Source organism: Idiotropiscis lumnitzeri, chromosome 1 (genome assembly GCF_059441095.1).
Source record: "Idiotropiscis lumnitzeri isolate Australia: NSW breed Sydney's pygmy pipehorse chromosome 1, RoL_Ilum_1.0, whole genome shotgun sequence".
Taxonomy (NCBI): domain Eukaryota; kingdom Metazoa; phylum Chordata; class Actinopteri; order Syngnathiformes; family Syngnathidae; genus Idiotropiscis; species Idiotropiscis lumnitzeri.
The window spans coordinates 13,611,518-13,630,849 of NC_142391.1; the positions used below are offsets into that span (position 1 = coordinate 13,611,518).

General features: G+C 41.5%; 1 protein-coding gene across 2 annotated transcripts in view; it reads left to right on the forward strand.

Annotated features, from left to right (window-relative positions):
* Positions 1 to 2,973: 2,973 nt before the first annotated feature.
* akt1 (AKT serine/threonine kinase 1) overlaps positions 2,974 to 19,332 on the forward strand; it is a 31,836-nt gene continuing 15,477 nt past the window's right edge. The window contains exons 1-2 of one of the 2 annotated variants that reach the window (XM_088318543.1): positions 2,974 to 3,093; positions 8,118 to 8,263. In XM_088318543.1, coding sequence (XP_088174669.1) covers positions 8,218 to 8,263 — 46 coding nt within the window. In that variant the 5' untranslated portion in view covers positions 2,974 to 3,093; positions 8,118 to 8,217. Of the gene's footprint in view, positions 3,215 to 8,117; positions 8,264 to 19,332 lie in introns of both variants that reach the window. The other variant, XM_088318535.1, reaches the window with a different exon arrangement.

A 19,332-nucleotide genomic window follows, 5' to 3' on the forward strand; every position in this document is an offset into this window, starting at 1 on the left:
TTATGCTGCCTCTCGTAGGTCAACCTTGGTAGTATGACACACATCTGCTTTGGGGGCGGAGACTCGTAATAGTCTTGAGTCAACTACATATATATATATTTTTTTTGCCATTGTCATTTATGGGGTTGTTGACATTTATAATATAATATAAAAATATAATTGAAGAAATTAACAATAGGCATGTGAGTACCTCGCTAATTAAGGGTATTCAAATTCAGAGGTTCCGGTGTACTGTTTTGTACAACAGTTGGTCAAAATCTAAAATGACAACCAAGGAAGGAAACGTTGTTCACACATTAATTTTGCAGTGTTTCTAAACAAATCTCACTAATCGCTTTTAGGGGTTAACACCATCTGAGTCATCATCGGGCTTTATACAAGTGAGAGAGTATCTGTTGCTACCTTGAACCAACTGCACTGGCCTGCCTGTACCTGTCCCACTTCAACTTTTGTATTCTCTGGCAAGCTTGTCTGTGTTTGGCTTTTAAAAGAAAATACACCAGAGTGTGCGTTATAATGTGTAGCAAGTTATAAAAAATAAAACATAACTTTTACTTGGATACAATTTGTAAAGTGTACAAAAAATGGGGTGATGAGGGGAAAGAGATGGCCTAGTTGTCGACTAAATATGCAGTTGAGTCAAGTTTAGTGGGACACATCGCTGCCAGCACGAGAGAGGTTGGTTATATTTGATTCCGAACCTCACTTCATGGCTCGTGGCTTTGTTAGGAATTGCCAGCAACCATTTCTACCTCGCAGCAACTCTGAAATAAAAGCATGTTTTTTTCCCCCCTTCTTTTTTGGCAAACACTTACTCCACAGCGGCCAGGAACTAAAACAGTCATAGATCAACAAGTGAACACTGCACCCGGGTCATGACTTTGGGTTTTAATCGTTACATTTTAGACTGGAAATGTTAACGTTAAGGTTAAATAGGCCGTGCAATTGGTGCAGCTAACCCACTGGAAAGTCGGATGATTAAAAATAATACATTATTTTGTCTCCACTTTGTCATGCTTTCCATTATTTTGCAGACAAATAGCAAGGCAAGTATGATTTGCATAGCAATATGTCACACTGTTTTCGGCTGACCTACATGTTGATTAATAAAGATCCAACTGCAACTTTTTGATGGTCTGATAGTCATTTAGATTCATTTCAAATGCTGCGACTCAATGAGTCCAGCTGTCTGGATTATTTTCCTGGATCACAAACTAAACATTTTTGGATTGTCGCATCGAGACGAGAATCACGAGATAAATGAAACACAGACCACACAGCATTACAACTAGTATCAAAATAAAACTATAACCATACGCCAAACCTATCGGATAACTGCTAAAATTATATTGGATTTTTGATCTGATTTAAATTCCGTTAAATAGTTACAAAGTCACGAAACGTGGATTTACTGTTTTCATCAAATCAAATCGTCGGTCTTCCAATGTCGAGTTTCCTTGAATAGGATGCAGTTCTATAGAAAATGGATAAATGGATGGATGTTGTGACGTCACTAGGTCACATTACATTTCTCTTTTTGAATAAATTCAGAGCGAATCCATCCACCCATTTACTGTAAGAATAATTTCCTCATTATGGTTGTGGGTTATTTGGGGCCTATCCCAGCTGACTTTGGGTAAAAGGGGAGGTCCACCCTGGAATGGTCACTAGCCAATTGGAGGGTGCGAAGACAAACAATCATTCACACTCAGATTTACATCATTTAGACAGTTTTGTGTTTTCAATGAACATAACAGCATGTTTTGGGAATGTGGGGGGAATCCAGAGCAACCTACCCAGAGAAAACCCACGCAAGCACAGGGAAAACATCCAAACTCTCCACAAGAGGGCTTGAAGCCAAGATTTGAACCCAGAACCTCAGAATTGTGAGGCAAACCACAATGTTATCATGCTGCCATTCTGAGATAATCTTTACTAAAAATATCTCCACTGTTGCAAAAACATACTAACAAGCAATCTGTTTTAAAAAGCAGTGGTAGGAATTAACAAAGTACAAATACTTTGTTACTGTACTTAAATGTATTTTATTGTGTTATTCGAGTACTGTAGAATATTTGTTTTTCTGATTACTTTTTATGTATTTTCCCCCTCTATTTTTTTAAAAACATACTGCATATCTGTACTTTTTATTAAAATCGACTTTTTTCTTTGTTCTTGCTCGACAGACGAAGACACAGTGTAAGAACATAATTGGAGAGCCATAAATTCAACCATGACTGAGATCTTGATTGATTGTGATCTTGGTGGCTGATAAGGCGAAAAAAAACAGGGACAGCAGCAACATGGTGGAACCTGGACTGCAGCAAATTCGAAAAAAAGCCACATATTCCGAATCCATAGCATTCTTTCGGAGAATTGTTTGAGAATTGTGTGAATAGCCACCAGCCTATGGTGTTCCCAAATGTTATGTACAATCTGAAAAAAATAGCACATATAGTTAAGGGAGATTATTTTGTTGTCATTTTTGCATTTTTTGGTATGATAGTTCATAGCAAAGCTATGCATGTTATTTTTTATTTGTGTTTAACTTTCTTTATCCGTTATCAAATTGATTATTTTATAAAACTAACAGAAAATAATGTTTTTATTGCTATACTGTTTACTTTCGCTTTATTAAAGGAATCAAATCAGGACTTTTCTTTGACCAGTGTTCGGAAGGTATACGACCCACAGCCTTTTTTTTTAAACACAAGTACATGTACTTCTACTCAAGTACAGAGTACAACTTGTTTCACCAACTATGTTAAAAAATGAAAGAAAATAAAAAAGTTTCAAAATAATAAATAAATACAATGTTCCCTAATCCGTTGCGTTGCAGTGAGTAACGTTCATTCTTTGTGCCGAGCCGAAGCTAATTATTGTGTCAACTGCAGTCCCACTCAGAGGACGTCAAAGTTCATCAAGGCCACACGCGCGCACACTAGAAGCCCCTCTAAAAACAGCATTTTTGGCTCCCCCCACCCCGATGGCAATGTGTGATTGTGAATGCGATAGTCGGCTCTAGGACCCGGCAGACCAGACTGCCACAGCGGCATTGCAGACAGCGAGTTTGGGAGGTGTAGTGGAAGAAAGGCAAGAGAAACGGAGTAAATGAGATCACTTTTGTTCAGATTGTTCAAGGACTTATCAACTTAAAATACCACCGAATCAGCTCCCTAGAATGAGACGGACACATTGTTGAATTCCTGTCCAGGTAAATGGCCGCGTTTCTTTCGCATGGTTAACTACAAGAGGTCGACAGCTAGTCAGGGTATGTCCCCATTGTACTTACATGGGATGCGGTTATTCTCACCCTCGCTGCCCTGCTAGGCCCCAAATCCTTTCTGTCGCTTAATGCAAGCCTGAAATGTGCTCCTTTCCCGACTCCCGTTGACTGTAAAAGTTACTTTAAAGTCACGGACACACGCGATTTTCGTAAGCGAACCGGGCCGTCACGATGTACTGTATTTTCCACAAGCAGTGAACGTCTCTTCAGATGTTTGCTTACTGACAATGAGCACTATTTGAGACGCAGCCCTCGGGCCCTCTTATAACTTCAGCCCGTGCTCCTCTTTTATGTGAAAATTCTATTTTTGTAGTGCTTTTCTGGCCCACGAGGGGAAACTAATGAGATCAACAAGAGAGCGGCCCATTCATTGTAATGAACACTGTTTACGCTATCTACTGTACGGGCCACATATATCATTAGCTTTCTTAGCTTGTTGCTGCTCTGCTGCACCACCCACGTTCAACATTGTGCTCTTTTTTTACTTATAAACTTCCAAAACATCGTGCTGGCACTTCAGTTGTTGTTCTCCTAAAACAGGCCCAGGTCTTGTTATTTTCTTCTTATCGTAACTTCTAATCAGCACATAGGAAGTGTTGACACTGTGTAGACTCCCCACGGTGTTTTGAAAATGTTATTGTTGCGTTCTAAGGTTGAAAAGGTGTTGGGATTGGGTACCTTTCAGGGATTAATTCAATTTCTTCTGCTGCTTTTACAACATATCATGTCATGTTTATAGCATACTACTTATTAAGCTACTTTCAAGGTAGTGTATTCATGAATACGTGTACTGCATAAGTGTGTGAATATGTAGTTCAGTTTAAGGGTTACTGGAAAAATATACTTGAGAAATGATTGAATTTGGCCAATGGAAAGTTGTGTTAATCCTTACTCTATTGTTACACGTGGTCATTATGTTTCTACTACTGTCATGACAGCTAACTTTTTGTCCAAATACATACAGTACTGCAGCGGTAATGTATAGCATGTGTTGAAATTAATAGTTTAGAGTTTCAAACACTTGGTTTCCTATTTGCCTTCTCAGAGTACAATGTCCCCAGGCTTGTTATACTCTTTTACGCCTTTATGTCAAAAAAATGTTTTGGCCGGTCAGGAGACTGCATCTGTCCACTGTGTGTGCACATGGGGCCTTGCCATATGACCAGCGAAAGACACAACACGTTGGCGTAATGATGCAGCCGGTGACTGTTTGGCGCTGCCTGTTCTATTTAGAAGATATCAGTCGCCTCCCATCCAATCCAAGTGCTCTGACGCAAATTTGCCATCAGGCGCATGTAGAATCTGTGGAATGCTGTTAGAAATTTTGTCCCTGCGCACAGTCAGACGTATTGTGCTCCATTGCGCCACAGGAGTTAAGACCTTATCACTGAGAAGGATACGCTTCTCACAATGATTGCCCACTGTTGGCGTCACATGAGCGTACCCTTCTTCAGTTTGTGACGGCCCTTTGAGTATGTTGCAGCCTGAGACACTGATAACAGTTATTCAATTGATGTAACGCGCCAGGTCAGGACCAAAGATTCATTATTGAATCTTTAAATAGTTATGTGAAGCTCTTCATGACACTTCAAGGTTTGAGTACATATTAGTTGGATTGGTGTCCTTAGCCAAGTTGAAGCACCGTTCCAATCCACTCCGCATTGGAATTGTTCATATTTACAAACAGTTGTTTTATAGGTTGTAATGAATGATAATTTGAATTTGTCCCAAGGTCAAACCGGAAGAGTTATAATTCCTTTATTACCCATGCAAACATATAAAGTAATAGTTAAAATTAATAGTTAAACTTATCTTAAATTAGCTTCTCATTCCCCGAACCCTTTGCACCTGATAAAACGAACTTTCTTTTTATAGTTAAAAACATAGGTACATATTATATCATTGCACAAAATGAACCCTAGTCAGTTGCATGTATAATATGTATATAAAACGTATAAAGGGTACAATTCATGAATTTAGCTGAAATATAGAAAAACCTAACTCAGTGCACAAATCAATGTAACTCTTGCTGTTGCCTTGCAGATGGGAATGCTCGACACTCATAATGTCAGTTTTACAAAAAAGTCACTCTGTTCCTTTTCTTCGTTTATATTCTTATCACCCTAAAAAAATTGCAGGCAGCGATACGTTGTAACAAACCGTATAAGTATCTCAATGGCTTTGTATGATTTGGTGACACCAAAAGGCTGAAAGTGTTGTTGGAAGGGAGCCTCTTCACATAATGTGTCAACATTCTTCTGTTTTCAGTGTACATTCCGTTCTGTCGAACGATATTGTACTGAGCAGCCAGGACTTTGACATGTGTATGACTTTTGTCACTATGCTACCACCCATCATGACTTCAGGGGCATTCGGCTTTCGAGGTTAAACTTTATTTACGAATAATGTTCATCCTTTGCAAAGTATTTTCAGGGAACTTCAATGAGGAAGTTCGCACTCTCTATTTGACCAACCATTACGGCTGTCACTGTGGGATCCATTTCCCATTACTAAGCGCGCATGATGGATGGTCTCACTTCAAATGTTGTAAATACTTGAGTAAAAGCGTATACGTTTTGTAACTGTAGACCAGCCGCTGACTCTTGCCCGCCCCAAGCAGGGGAAGAAAATAGAGCATAAACAAGGTTATGACCATTGATCTGTGATGAAGGAAGTTGTGTGGTGGGGTTGGCCTGAATTTCTTCCTCCTGTCATAAACACTTGTGACTGTCCTCGCTTGTTCAAGTCACAGTTGCAGTGTGCGTGTTTTTGTGTCTGTGGGATCTTCGCTTCATGACACTGATTTGCATTGAATGAGTTGGCCCCCAGAGCTGGAGCCAGAAAGATGAATGATTAAAAGCCGCAGTGACAGTAAGGCAGGCAGGCGGTGGCGGCGCGGAGGCCTGAGGACCATGTGACCCACTGTCAGGGTACTGGGTTCATTCACTGGCTGCTGGCTGCAGCGCTGGCAGGAGCCCAGCTTTTTCCACACAGGCCGCAGTAGCAACAGGTCGCTCCCATTAAAACAGCAGCACTCTGTTGTGGCTCCAGAGCCGCTCTTGTGCGTGTGTTGCTTTTTCGGCTGCGGCGTACATGTTTCGGGTTCTGCGGCCTATCGGGTACCTGCGTTTACCATACAGACACCCGATTGGCTGCCTAACCCGAGTGACGATGTGACTGAAATATACTGACGATGGGCTGACTGGCCCATGAGACATTACTCTTGTAAGCTTTATAAAATAAATAAATGCATGCCGGGTACGAACGCGCTTAGTGGCCTGAGTCTCTTTCCCGGTTACCCCTGTCTGAGCGTGGCTTAGCAATTGATCAGGTGAGCATTGCCCCCTCAGCCCGGCATATGTGGCGACTTCCCCCTCTTGCCTCGGACTTTTTTGTAAATAAGAAATATATGACAAATACTGTCAATTTAAGGAACAGATCATCTCAAAGGACAGTATTGTTATTGTGAGCAAAGCACGATTGTTACAGAAGCAATAAGAGCATTTTGCAGTTATCCAAATGTAAACAGACAGAATTGTATTTTAATAAAAGGTGTATACTATGTTATTGACAAAAACCTGTGGGAAAACAGCGTACCGTGAACCTTCCTGCAATACAATGAGGCTTACTGGAATACTGTGAGCTTTCCCACGATATTGCAATAATTATCACACCGTGACGTCAATGTTGATCCAAAACAGAAAAACTATGCCCCCAAACTCTTTTTGCTCTTTGATATAAGTCAGGTCAATGATAGTAGAAGATATTTATCACCTCACTCAGTGAGCGTTTATTTGATCCCAGTTCTGTACTGATATGACCTGTCATCTGTCAATAGTCACATCCACTTCCTGTTATTGTGCGTGGCAGTGGTCTGGCTGAGGCCACTCACGCAGAACTCTTTTGATGGATTTACTCTGATGGAGCGGCGGCAGACAAATTGATTTCAGTGGAAGGGCAGAGATCGGCTGGTGCAGTGTGTGGCATTTGTGTGAACAAGTAGTGAAATTGATCCCTTCTTTTTCTCCTCTCCTGCGTTCAAAGCTGTATTTACAAGAGGTAAATGAAGGGAAAGGTCAAGTGGTTTGTCATGATAGCCTCTCAGTTTGGAATATTTACAAGTACTGGATATGGGAAAGTGCTGCAATTATTGCTTCATTACAACGTGATATATTGAAAACTATGGTATGTCTTTAGAAATGCTATTGAATATCATTTGGTCGTGCACGTGTAGCCAAATGTCATGGTTTGGTGATTGTAGCCTACATTTTTTTGTCTGTAAATTATCAAGTCATTCTTGAGTGTGAGCAGGTCAGACCTTTGCTATTACCTGATTGCTTACGGAAGTTTGCACTGCACTTAGTGGAGTAAGTGCGTCATCTGCCTCAGTTACTTATGTGCACATCAGGCAGGCAGTTTGTCTGGATGAGTTCCAGCAAGATTTCTGTGTGCTTGCGCCACACGTCAGACATGAGTAACAACAACAATACGCAGATATGGCAGGTAAAAGTTGTTTACATTCTTAGACGGTTGTAGGCAACATACCAAGCAACAGCTATTTGTCATTTTCAGTCAACCCAACCCGTTTTAAATAATCACCTCACACAGTCAAATGTTTATGAGGAAAAAAAAAACATCTGTCAAAGAATGCTTGTGATTTTTTTTTTTTTTCCGAATGCACAATCAGGATTACTGCCTGCGTTATTAAACACCAGCTCCTGCGTCCTCATTGCTTCCCCTCTGAGTTGACCTGAAGGTTAATATTCAGACAAGTGGAAAAAATGTTCCGCCTCAATACGGGGCTAATTTTTTACCTTTTTCTAACTAATAGATAACCACGGGCCTCGTGTGCTGGGGTGAGTGAAGAGAACTTGCGAAAACAAAGTGACTCTCCCTGTGGAAATCCTGGATCCTCTACCCTGTCCACCAACATGACCAATGTGGTGATCGTCAAGGAGGGGTGGCTGCATAAAAGAGGTACCTTTGAAATGTAGCTTTGATTTTAGCTTTTAAAGGAATATACAGTTGTATTCATGTATGTACACGTTAAATGTTTATTTTGTAACGTATAGATCGTCTATCACAAATACTTTAAAATTGCATAATGTGTGGCGGATTAATGTCACATTTCTGAACATTTTTAATTGTCAAATGTTGTTCACCTCTCTTTGTAGTGACGCAGGTGTGGTCCTGTTTTGAATATGACTTTGCATATTTCCAGAAATTCGTCTGGTGCTTTTTCTATGCTTTTTTTTGGTTGTCTTCTTTTGGAATCAGTGTTGCAACCACCCCACAACTAAACGGCACAACACACATAAAAATTAGCACTTTGATTCTCTGAACTGAGGTTCGGCGAGATGCACGGTCTCACGTCACACGCCGCACAAATTGTTGTGCTGCTTTGGAGGCATATGTTTCTCTGAAATGCACAACCTTATACTTACGCTGTTGTTATTCGTGTTCTATTTTGAAAAAATATGGAATAACCCGTGATGATAATTTTCAATTGATAGCACTTTTACAGCTGCAATTCGGTTGCATAATATTGCCCAGCCATCATCGCCACAGTCACTAAAGCATGCAAATGTTTGGATATAAAAACAAAGTAGCAGTCATTCTGCACACAACAAACTAAATAGAGGAAGCTGATTCTCAGAAACGACCTTTTTCCGAACAAAGATTTTGAGACAAGACAGTCAAAAACCACCCATTTCTAGTCTCAAAGTGCATTTCTAACCAAACTGGGAGGGAGCACAACATATGCATTGCTTATAAAATGCTATATAAAGCCATAACTGAAAAACATTTTTTTGGTTCTCCTCATTACAACACTGTTCAGAGATCATTTACATGATCTTTGACTTGCATGAAATTTTTCGCAAATGTGAATTTTCACCTTAACTTATGGAACTAATTGTCGAGTACTACGCAGTAGTGTTAAAACAATTTTAAGTAATTGCTTGAAGTAGGGCTGGGCGATATGACCTAAAATCAATATCGCGATAAATTGGGCAATTTTACCTCGATAACGATAAATGCACGATAAATTCCCCCTGAGGACCAAAATCAAAATAAATGCAGAAAATGCATATTAACTGCTTTTTTTTATTGACCAACTGGTACACATTACTTTCAATGAAAAATAGAAGTACAAAAATCATTTGAATAAACATTCAAAATAGCTTGCTTTGCATGACTTGAACAATGTCACAAAGAACAGGAAAAAAAGGGTACCTCTCACAAAATCTTTTCCTGCAAATAGATTGTGCCGAGATGGTGTAATGCCATTTGCAAATGCTTAGATTTGTGTAAAGGTATCTTGTAAACAATATAAATAATGCCATGTGCAAAGGCACTAGTCGCCTGTAAACAAAATGCTAAATAAAATGAAAAAAAAAAAAATCAATGGAATGCCAGTGCCAAACAAACGCGTGTGCTTCATCAGTAAAATGTGCCGTCTCGAGTACTCCGGTGCGCAGTCGCCACTTGTCGTCTATGTACTGCACATTTCAGGCTCAAACAGGGATGCATGTTGCGACTCGACCACAAGTCGGATGTGGATGCAAAATGCTCGACATGTCTCCGCTCCCGTCCCGATGTTGTCCATATCGGGAAGTGCTGTTTGCGGCAAATATTTTCGTACCTCTTGTCGGCTACGTTCCTGAGGCGTTTAAATCCTGTGCGCTCCACTGTAACTTCAGGAGCTCTATCTTTAGCTATGTGCTAGGCTATCCCGTCCACCACTGAGACGTTCTCTCGTATGGTTTCGCCTCCGTTAGTGGGCTGTTGTCACTTGTCCAACCTTGCTTCTCACTTTGAACTTTTAGCACAAGCTCCAAGTCAAAGCATGGTTGTGTTGTGGGTGGTGAAAAAGAAAAGGTTGGACGCGCTGTTTCAGGTGCTTACGACGCAGTTTGTAGTTCGTGTTCTTTTGCTCAAACATCGTCTTTATGGAACCCAAAACATTTCCAAACGACAGATGTCGAATTTCTTTTTGGGACAAGCGCGACAAGACCAATTTCAACTAACGTTACTTCGTCTTTAGCCGTGTCAGCCGCTTCTGAATTTGAATCGCCAGCTACGAACGCGTCTTGTGTTTACATTCTTCTACAGCGCCTGAGTCACGTGACTACATGCGCTGGAGCAGACTTAAAGAGGCATGAACATTGCCGCAGACAGAAAAGACTTTCCTTTTTCATTTTTTTTTTTAGACACCGAATTTACCGACATGGGCAAAATGATGTCGGTCATTCTAATAAATTTCGGTAACGGTAAATTTTCGGTTAATCGCCCAGCCCTAGCTTGAAGCTTGAAATGTAAATAGCCATCCAGTCTCCAGTGGGCTTCATTGCATTGCTCTGACATGGCTGTGTGGTGTGGCGGGTGTTAGTCCCGTTGTTTGGATGAAAAGGCATTCCTCACATGCCTGCTGACTTTGAGTGCTTTATGCGTGCACACTATATCAGCCCTCAAACCACAGCTGTCCCTTAGAGTCACCACCACCAGAGGCTACAGTAAATGTGATAAGCAAACTGTTTGAGACCAGTGATGACTCTTAAGGCCCTGGGCCAAGAAACCAGCCTTTTCCTGGTATGAGGTAAAACCGAGGCGCTGGCTCAGGCGATAAGGTGATGGGAGACGATCACAAGAACATTTTCTGGAACTCCATACCAGAGCTCCTGTCATGTTGAATGCTGGCGAACCAATTTATTGAATGTTACATTTTTAATGCCTTAAAATACATTTTGTTATATAAAAATCAATCCTACTGAAGAATATGCAGAGATTATGATTGACCATCTCCACTAAAATGCATCGATGTGCCCAGAGGTTTCCAAAAGTTTGTTTTTCAAGAATAGAAAACAGTTTTACACTCCGCTGTGAGTCCTTGCAGTCAGTTACATGTCTCCTCGAGCGTGCAGAGCTGTCACACTAACATAAATTGACCATATTCACAAGTAGTGTAATGATTTTTGAATTGCAATATTTCAAATTGGTGTTTATACTCAGCAACACAATAATAGATACATTAAAAATAAAATTTCCTTTCCATAAGATGAGCCTATTTGTATAATTTAGAGCTGCTATTATAATCGACAATTAGTTGGTTATCAAATTAATAGGTCATTTAATTGAACAATCGTTTAGAGACATTGTTTCATTTAATATCGTCCACAGCCTCGGACTTTCAGCCCCGTAATAGTAAATATTGTCAGGTTTCTCTCGTCCGCCATGACGCATACTGATTATTGTTGTGTTTAATCAAAATAAGACATTTGCAAGCACCTACTTATACTTTGGAAGAAAATGAACAACAATTTCTGTCATGTAATTCATGAAAATTGTATTTTAATGTCTGTTGTTCTTTAGTTGAGTTTCTCCCTCTCGCTTGGCAACCTATTATTCACAAGCTATGACAAAATTTGTTTAACTGTATTTGTGCTGGTATGATGTTGCAAAGTCACTTGTATCTTAGCCCTTAATTTGACCTCCGTTCTTGCTTAAACTCAGCAAATAACGGATCCTTTTTGAATGTTTTGAGATGGACCAGCTCAAATGGTCATGATACCCTGGTCCTTCATCAAAATGAACCTATGTTAGTTTTGATTGTTGCTGTAATTTAGAAAGTCATTGGTATCACACTTGCGTCAAACTGTGTTTAGAAAGAGAACAGGAACATTCGTTTAGTGGAAGAGAGCTATTTGATTGTAAAGAATTGCATTTGTCCTTCATTTTATCAGCGCTCCCTCATACTTTGGTATATGTTCCACCCATTCGGAGTCTCAGGAGCACAGATGATATAATACAATAAAAAGCACTGGTAAAAATCTAACTAAAACATCCGTGAACTAGTGACTAATAAGCAAACAGTCATGCTGAGTTGTTGAAAATGTGCTCATACACTCCGGCACGCTCAGGTTCAAGCTGTGACGGCTACTCGTGACATTAAACAAACAACCTTTCAGGAACAGTGAGTTGGCACACTGTCACAGTCGAGCAGCTGTGCCCTATGAAATGTCACCTAGAACCTTTTGCGTTTTGATTGGAGGACATCCGCCTGACTTCTTGACAGCAAGGCTTTTTGTGTCGTGTCACTGTCATGCAGTCTTTGCCCCAGAGTCACCGCGCAGAAGGTGAACCTGTAGGATCCATGTCTTGCTGCCCATCACCTCAGCGTCTCACCTCCCAGGTTGAACGGGGTTGACTGTGGTGGTGCTGTCCAATTGACTCCCAACTCCATCTGGGTGTCGTAGCAGCTTGCTTTTACCGCATTCAAATGTTTGTGAAATGCTCATTGACTTTGATTACAAGTCATAACCCTTCACTCAAATGCATAGTTGAATGATTTTGATCATTTTTTTTATTTTATTTTTGTGGAACAACTTCATCAGACCACCTTGGACAAGTTCTCTTATCAACACCAGTGACCGGTGACGTCACAAATGTTCTTCAGATTCATTACAAAATCATGCAGAAAGTCTTGAGTGAGAAGGGGCTGCAAAAGTAGGGCGGACCAACACTTTTATTTCATTCATATTAATTTTCCATGGGTAGGGATGGGTACCAACAACGGTACTTTTTGGGGTATCGACTGATTTGGGTCGGAAATACTGAGCCCCAATTCACGTGACATGTTTCAGTTCCAATGCACATCTTTCCTAGTTGTGTCTGTAGGACAGAAGGACAGGACAATTGGAAATTTCTATCTATATTTGTATCTTCCCGGCCACCTCATCCAGGTCTTCTGGGAGTATCCCGAGGCGTTCCCAGGCCAGAAGAATAAGTCTCTCCAGCCTGTCCTGGGTCATTCCTGGGGCTTGCTCCCGTCGGGACAGGCACGGAACAACTCACCGGGGAGGTGTCCTGGAGGCATCTTGATCAGATGCTCGAGCCACCTCATCTTGCTAGTTTCTAGCTCAAAAAGTAGTTAATCAATACCGCGAGATCCAGATTCTCAGCCATGCTCTATACTTTTTGTTTTAGTCAGGGCATTCTCAATGGGATAGCCTTCATACTTTCTTCGAAATCATTCGGTTGTAAATTGTCTGGACTGTGCAGTTGACTTTTGACATGTGTCTTCTATCTTTGTCTCTTTTGGATAGACAGTTGTGGAATGCCGCTGCTATTAGAGAGAATCATTTCTTTAGTGTATGGATATATGGACATTGCAATGCTTATTTATTTTTTGCTTGCGGGACCCTTTAAATGTGCCTCTGACCTCTAGTGGGCACATGAGTGGAGCAGAGTGTTATTTCCTTTAGCAAGTGTGTTTTTCTAAAGTTCCTGTCAAAGGCAGAGCATCATCCAACATCAAAGAGGCAGATTGTGGGTTCCCTAGTTTCCAGGGAAGTGCTCTGGCCAAGAACTCAGTGAAGCTCAACAGAACAGCGCTTGCCTGTCCTCTCCTTTTCCGTGGCCCTTGTGTGTTTGACTCATTTGCTCCTTGACAAGTATAAAGAGCCGGCCCCCTCGTTAGACTAACGAAGGCCTCAACAACTGTTGGAATTGGGTAGCAGGCTCAGCTGGCGCCAACTCAAGTGGGAGGGGTGGCGCGAGTTGGGAAAGGGGGGAACATAGCGTTAGATATTGTTCGAGAAAGATAGAGAGGGGCAGGCAAAAGAGTGAGACAGAAGTTAAACAGTCACTCTGATGTTCCCAGAACATTGTTCAGTGACCCAATCCGCCTCACAAGAGTGCATGAATGTTGTGTGCGAGATGCTACAGTTTTACCGCTATTGGCTCTAATGTGGACCTCATCAGTTGATTGCCTCCTTTGCCGGTCTTGCTCTTCCATGGAAGACCGTGTTGGTCGGACAATAGATGGCATGAAATAGAGTGGCCCAGGATTTGCGGCTGGGAAGTGGCATGTTTGATACACAAATGAAACTTTATTATATCATTCCAATACCACTTGCAGCTAATGAAGATCTAAAAAGAACTGTTTCTCACAGATAAGAAATATGTATAATGTAAATAATATATAAATAATATATTAATTATATATATATATATATATATATATATATATACATATACATATATAGTAAGTAAAAGCAGCATCTCTGCTCGTCTTTGTTGTTTCTTAGCAGGAGTTTTCGCTCCTGCTATCGCAACAAAAAATATCAAATAATACTAATTTAAAATAGAGAAAATTTACCGGCCGTACAATTGTGAATGGATGTAAAATGTACTCGCAGTGCCTTAAATTTTTGGGGCAAAATTTGACCTATGGGGGGCAGTCTGAATCCCTGCTCTCTCAGCAGCGTCCGGCAACAGAGGGTGTCACACCGGGATGCCAAAACTTTCTGGCCGCCGGCATGGACCCCCTGCTCTCAATAATAGGAAGCAGTCTTCCTGTTAAATGTGGTGGAGAGAAGTACTTTGTAAATGACTGGGCTGCAGCTGTCGGCTGGCTGGTGTGCATCATAGAGGGAAGAGGAGGCTGAGGGAGGTGACAGCTCAACTGCTCACCTCATCTCACGGCAAGCCTACTGTGCTTAAATTACTGTGCAGAGTCCGCCTGCTTGCCTTTGGCACCAAGTTCAACAAAGATTGGTTTCCTTTTTTTAAGTTGCGTTTAATTTGAGCAAAGGGATTTTCTTGCAACTCTTCTCTCAATCGTTAAGTGACTATTGGCGAATTATCTCCAGTTGTAAGTGGAACGTAACGCAAGCACATAGCTTGATGCGTGTGTTGTCCACACAATGAAATGAGCACACATATTGAGCATCATCTGGGTGGTCATTTTCTGACTATAATTTTCACGTGTACGTCATCCGGGTAGGCATCAGGGACTGTACCGATTCCCTCCTCTTCAGGGTTATAATTAAAAATATTGCTCTTTGTCGCCTCAGGTTCAACTTCTAGTAGTTGTTAGTGCAATCACCTACAACGTAGCAAGTTCTCAAGCTGTGCCAGACATTTTTACTTAGTAAATGCTGTGGGGGGCTTGTGGGCGTTAAGAAATGGAAACAAAAACTGTTCAAATAAACCTCTCCATGAAAACGAAGGCCGTATGATGGCCATGCCATATTCACCTGCTACGTCATGCAACAGAGGTTTTGCGCTCTTGAAGTGACGAGAACCAGACCACTGTTAGTGTATTTGAGGCAGCACGGTCCAGTTGTGTTGATATCGGACCGATTAATCATTCTTCCCAGCATTGAGCCAATTGTTAACTGTCAATACTTATTGTCCATCCCTACATTTGAGTTCTCCCTCTTGTATTGTTTTTCAAGTTGGTCATAGTGCCTCTGCCCGGCCCCTCCTGCTGAAATCCTTCAAGTTTGTCCCCACTTCCAGAGCCCCAATACTCTGTTGCTAGGATAACGTCACTGCTGACAACTCAGTATTATGGCGGAAGTGGCTGTGGACCAGAGGGAAAGCTCTGTCTCCAACATCAATCACATCACTGGCACCAGATTTGGAAGTGTGGAGTGAATAACGGTGATTCTCAGCTCTTCGCAGAAAAATAGTTAACGCTATGTGTATCCTCACTTAAGTTGATCCTTTTACTAAAATATACTCATCTAATCGATTCAAGAAGTGCTAAATATACTGAAATTTGCTTTGATTCTCATGTAAACTTAGTCTGTGCTTTTCTCTTTAGTTAGTTAAACCATATCCATAGACTGCTTGTTTACAGAGAGAGGGGGCAACTCTCAACCTTAGCGAGGCAGGGGGAACTACCCACAGTCTCTATGGTAATCAGCAGGTGTCACTCACCACAGAGAAGAAGCGAGGGCTTTCTTATGAGCGTGAGAAAGAGGCGCAGCCTCCCTCGCGCCCCCACCCTGCTTCCTTCCTTTTTTATCCTGTTGGGGTAGCAGCGGCAACCGCAGTGATGGAGAGAAAGATGTGTAAAAGGAGGGGATAGAGAAGGCTCCTTAGAGGCAGGGGTGGCCCTTCCCTGCAACCTGTTGATACGGCTGCCAAAGCCGTGGCATTCAAGTACCACATCCAGCTGCATAGGAGCAGGAAGAACCAACAGAGTGGTTTCACTAAGCCGGATGTGAGAAATCCAAAAGAGAAGGGAGAAGAGTAAAAACCTGTGGCCTGTTATGGATGGAATGTGGGCTTAATAGTGACTTATATGGGCACAGTGAGATAATGGGCGAGTCAAAGGTGTCCTTTCAAGGCGAGAGACCCAACTCACAACTCTGTGCCCTGTGCATTCTAGAGTTGCTGGTTGCGTAGGCTCAATAGTGACCCCTTGCATCAGGAAGCCTTATTCTCCTCTGGAAGCAGGCCGCCTGTGGCTCATTGAGATGCAGGGCACTTGGCGGCAGGCTGCAGCTGCAGCCGACAGGCAGAACACGGCAGAAAAGGGCTGAGGGGATGGCGTGGTGGCTTTGTGGGGGGGTTGCTCGGGGACAACAAAAGGCATCAACCCCCTCCTCCAATGCTATGGAGTTTAAATTCGCTAATCCTCCACCTCCCCCCTCCTCCCATCACCTCATCCGATTCTCACCACTCACACAAACACACACATACTCTGTTCATGTAGTTAGCACTGGCTCCCTTCCTCTCATCCCCAAGCCATGAATGGCCAGGCGCGGACAAAGACCAACAGCAGCCCCCTCAGGAAGTCCGACCGCTGGGTGTGGGCACTGAGAGCCGTATTTTGTCTGACGCTTCCTGGTACCTCTCACTGTTAGTGCGCATTTATGCGTTCGTTGCTTGTATCTCACCACATATGAGAGGATTTTGATCATTTGAGAGTTTCTTCAAATAAGTTGAATCTTTTCATAGGTCATGTGACAGATTTGCAACATAGATTTTAATTGAGTGTCCTGATAACTTTTTCACTTCCGATGCAATGCCAATATGGCTGCCCAGAGTACTGTCGGATACCAATGCGATCTGATACGATACTCAGCGTAAATGATACATGCGTTTAAAATTTTTTCAATAGTCAGCATGAGTCGGTATGAGAAAATATGACCCATTTATTCCAAACATTTGGGTTACATAAATTCAACTTCAAACATAAGAATGTAGTTCACTTGGATAAAATAAAAGCAAAATAAATTAAACTACCTTAAAAAAATAAATCTAATAAAGTCAATAAAAAATAAATTATGCTATTTGACGTGCAAAATAATTCAAGTTTACGTCAGTCATAATCAATTTACAATCAGCAGTTTTTGGAGACCGTTATAATCCGATAAATTTTTTTTTTTGCTCATATCAAACCAATATCAATATGGTATCTGACACCAGTAGTTCTTAATTTAATTGCATGTCTTTTCGGGGGTTATTCAGTAGCTTGATGAGACAGATTTAATTTGAAAATGAATAAAAACATAATTTTCATTGTACAAAGTCTCAAACGGTCTATAAGTTGTTTTTCACAAGATAGTGTGACTGTTTCTATGCAAAACCTAAACGTAGTCAGTAAAATGTGCATGTAAAGGGACTTGTGCATCGCAGTCAGTTAAAATAAATGTAGTTTTCCAAAGTCTACCACGTTAATGGAGGGTAGACAGACGGCTGTCAACTCTTGGGGGGTATATGTCGATGATGGTGAGCATGGGCATAGTGTTCCTTTATAAAACTATTGGCCTCGTATGAGCCTAACAGTTTCGGAATTGTTTTGACAATGTTGCGCAAAAGTGAAAGCTTTCAACCCCCCATGAGTTGGAAATGACTCCTCAGCATTCCTGTCAAGGTCATGTAGAGACAGACGGACTTCTCTTCAGAAGCTGTTTTTTTGTTTGTTTGTTTTTTCACTTCCCTTCATCCAGTCAGATTTGATAGTCGCTTACTGTCAAGGCCTCTTAATCCAAGATGTCTGTTATTTAAAGTTAGAGCATTTCTATCATGTACTTTTTTTATTTTTTAAGTCTGTCTAGTGTTGTTTCCCTGCATGAACCTTGATGATGTGGGGAATGATGCTTGACAGATGTTCAGCTGTAAATTGTTGTTTTTTTTTTTAATCTCAGTCTGGTCCAGACCACATGTGTGGCTATACCGTATAATATAAACAATTATGACAACTTGCTCTGATGTGCAGCTGTGACCAAACCTGTTCTTTTCCCATCTACCTTGGCATGAGCAGGTTTGGGGTATGGAGGGTGTGTCAGTGGCAGGTTGTGGCTGCCGTACAGCAGTTGGCAAATAAAGATGAATTCTGTTTGTTTGGCAGTGGTTCTCTCTTCATTATTTTCCACTTTGCCCAGCGTGCATCCCCGACCTCAGCAGCTGCTTGTCATGTAAAGACACTCTATCAGTCCCTGACAGCTCCTCCTATAAACACACACAAGAGTACGTGCAGCTAATACACACTCCGCTTGCAGTTGTACATATGCGGTGAACATATGTAGTGATCTGTCTCACTACTCTGCTCTGTTCTTTGCACACTATGAAGCTTTCTTGTCCCCTCTATTTCAGTCATCGTTCTTCTGGCATCAAATCTGTCTTTTTCTGTCATACAACCAGTTTCATTGAGTAATGCTTTACTGGCAATGCTTGGGCTCCTTTTTTTTCATAGCTTAAATGTGTCACAGCAGTTTCTCACTAAGGCTTGTCACATAGAGGTTATAGTCACTCTGTCTATTGGCCAGTTTCTTATATTGAAGTACACAATGTAAAAAAAAAAAAGTTGGTTTATTGGAAGGCCGTGATGATGAGCTAAAAGCAGAAGGCTCTCATGTTGTTATGGGATCCATTGTCTATTGTCAGCAGTCCGTACTTTCGTCTGCACTCGAGAGTGGATGCATTTTTTTTTGTACTTTACCAAGCGTTGACATGTAGCTCTACCTTTTGACACCATGATTAATCCTGTTAAATGGTGAACGTGGACAACTGTGTGCTTTGACAAGGGCCCACAATGTCGAAATTGCACCCCTGCAAATAAGTACTGTCCTGTGTGTTAGTCAACAATTAAAAAGCTTCACCATCAGTTTCACATTTTGTCATACCATGGCACAAGAGACACACTGTTAGTGGAAAGTAGAGTACGAGTGGAAGGGGAAGTAGTGCAAATCGGAAGCTCTCAAGGGTCATCTTTGTTGTTTAGGCAGACTGTTTGCGGGTGAAGCATT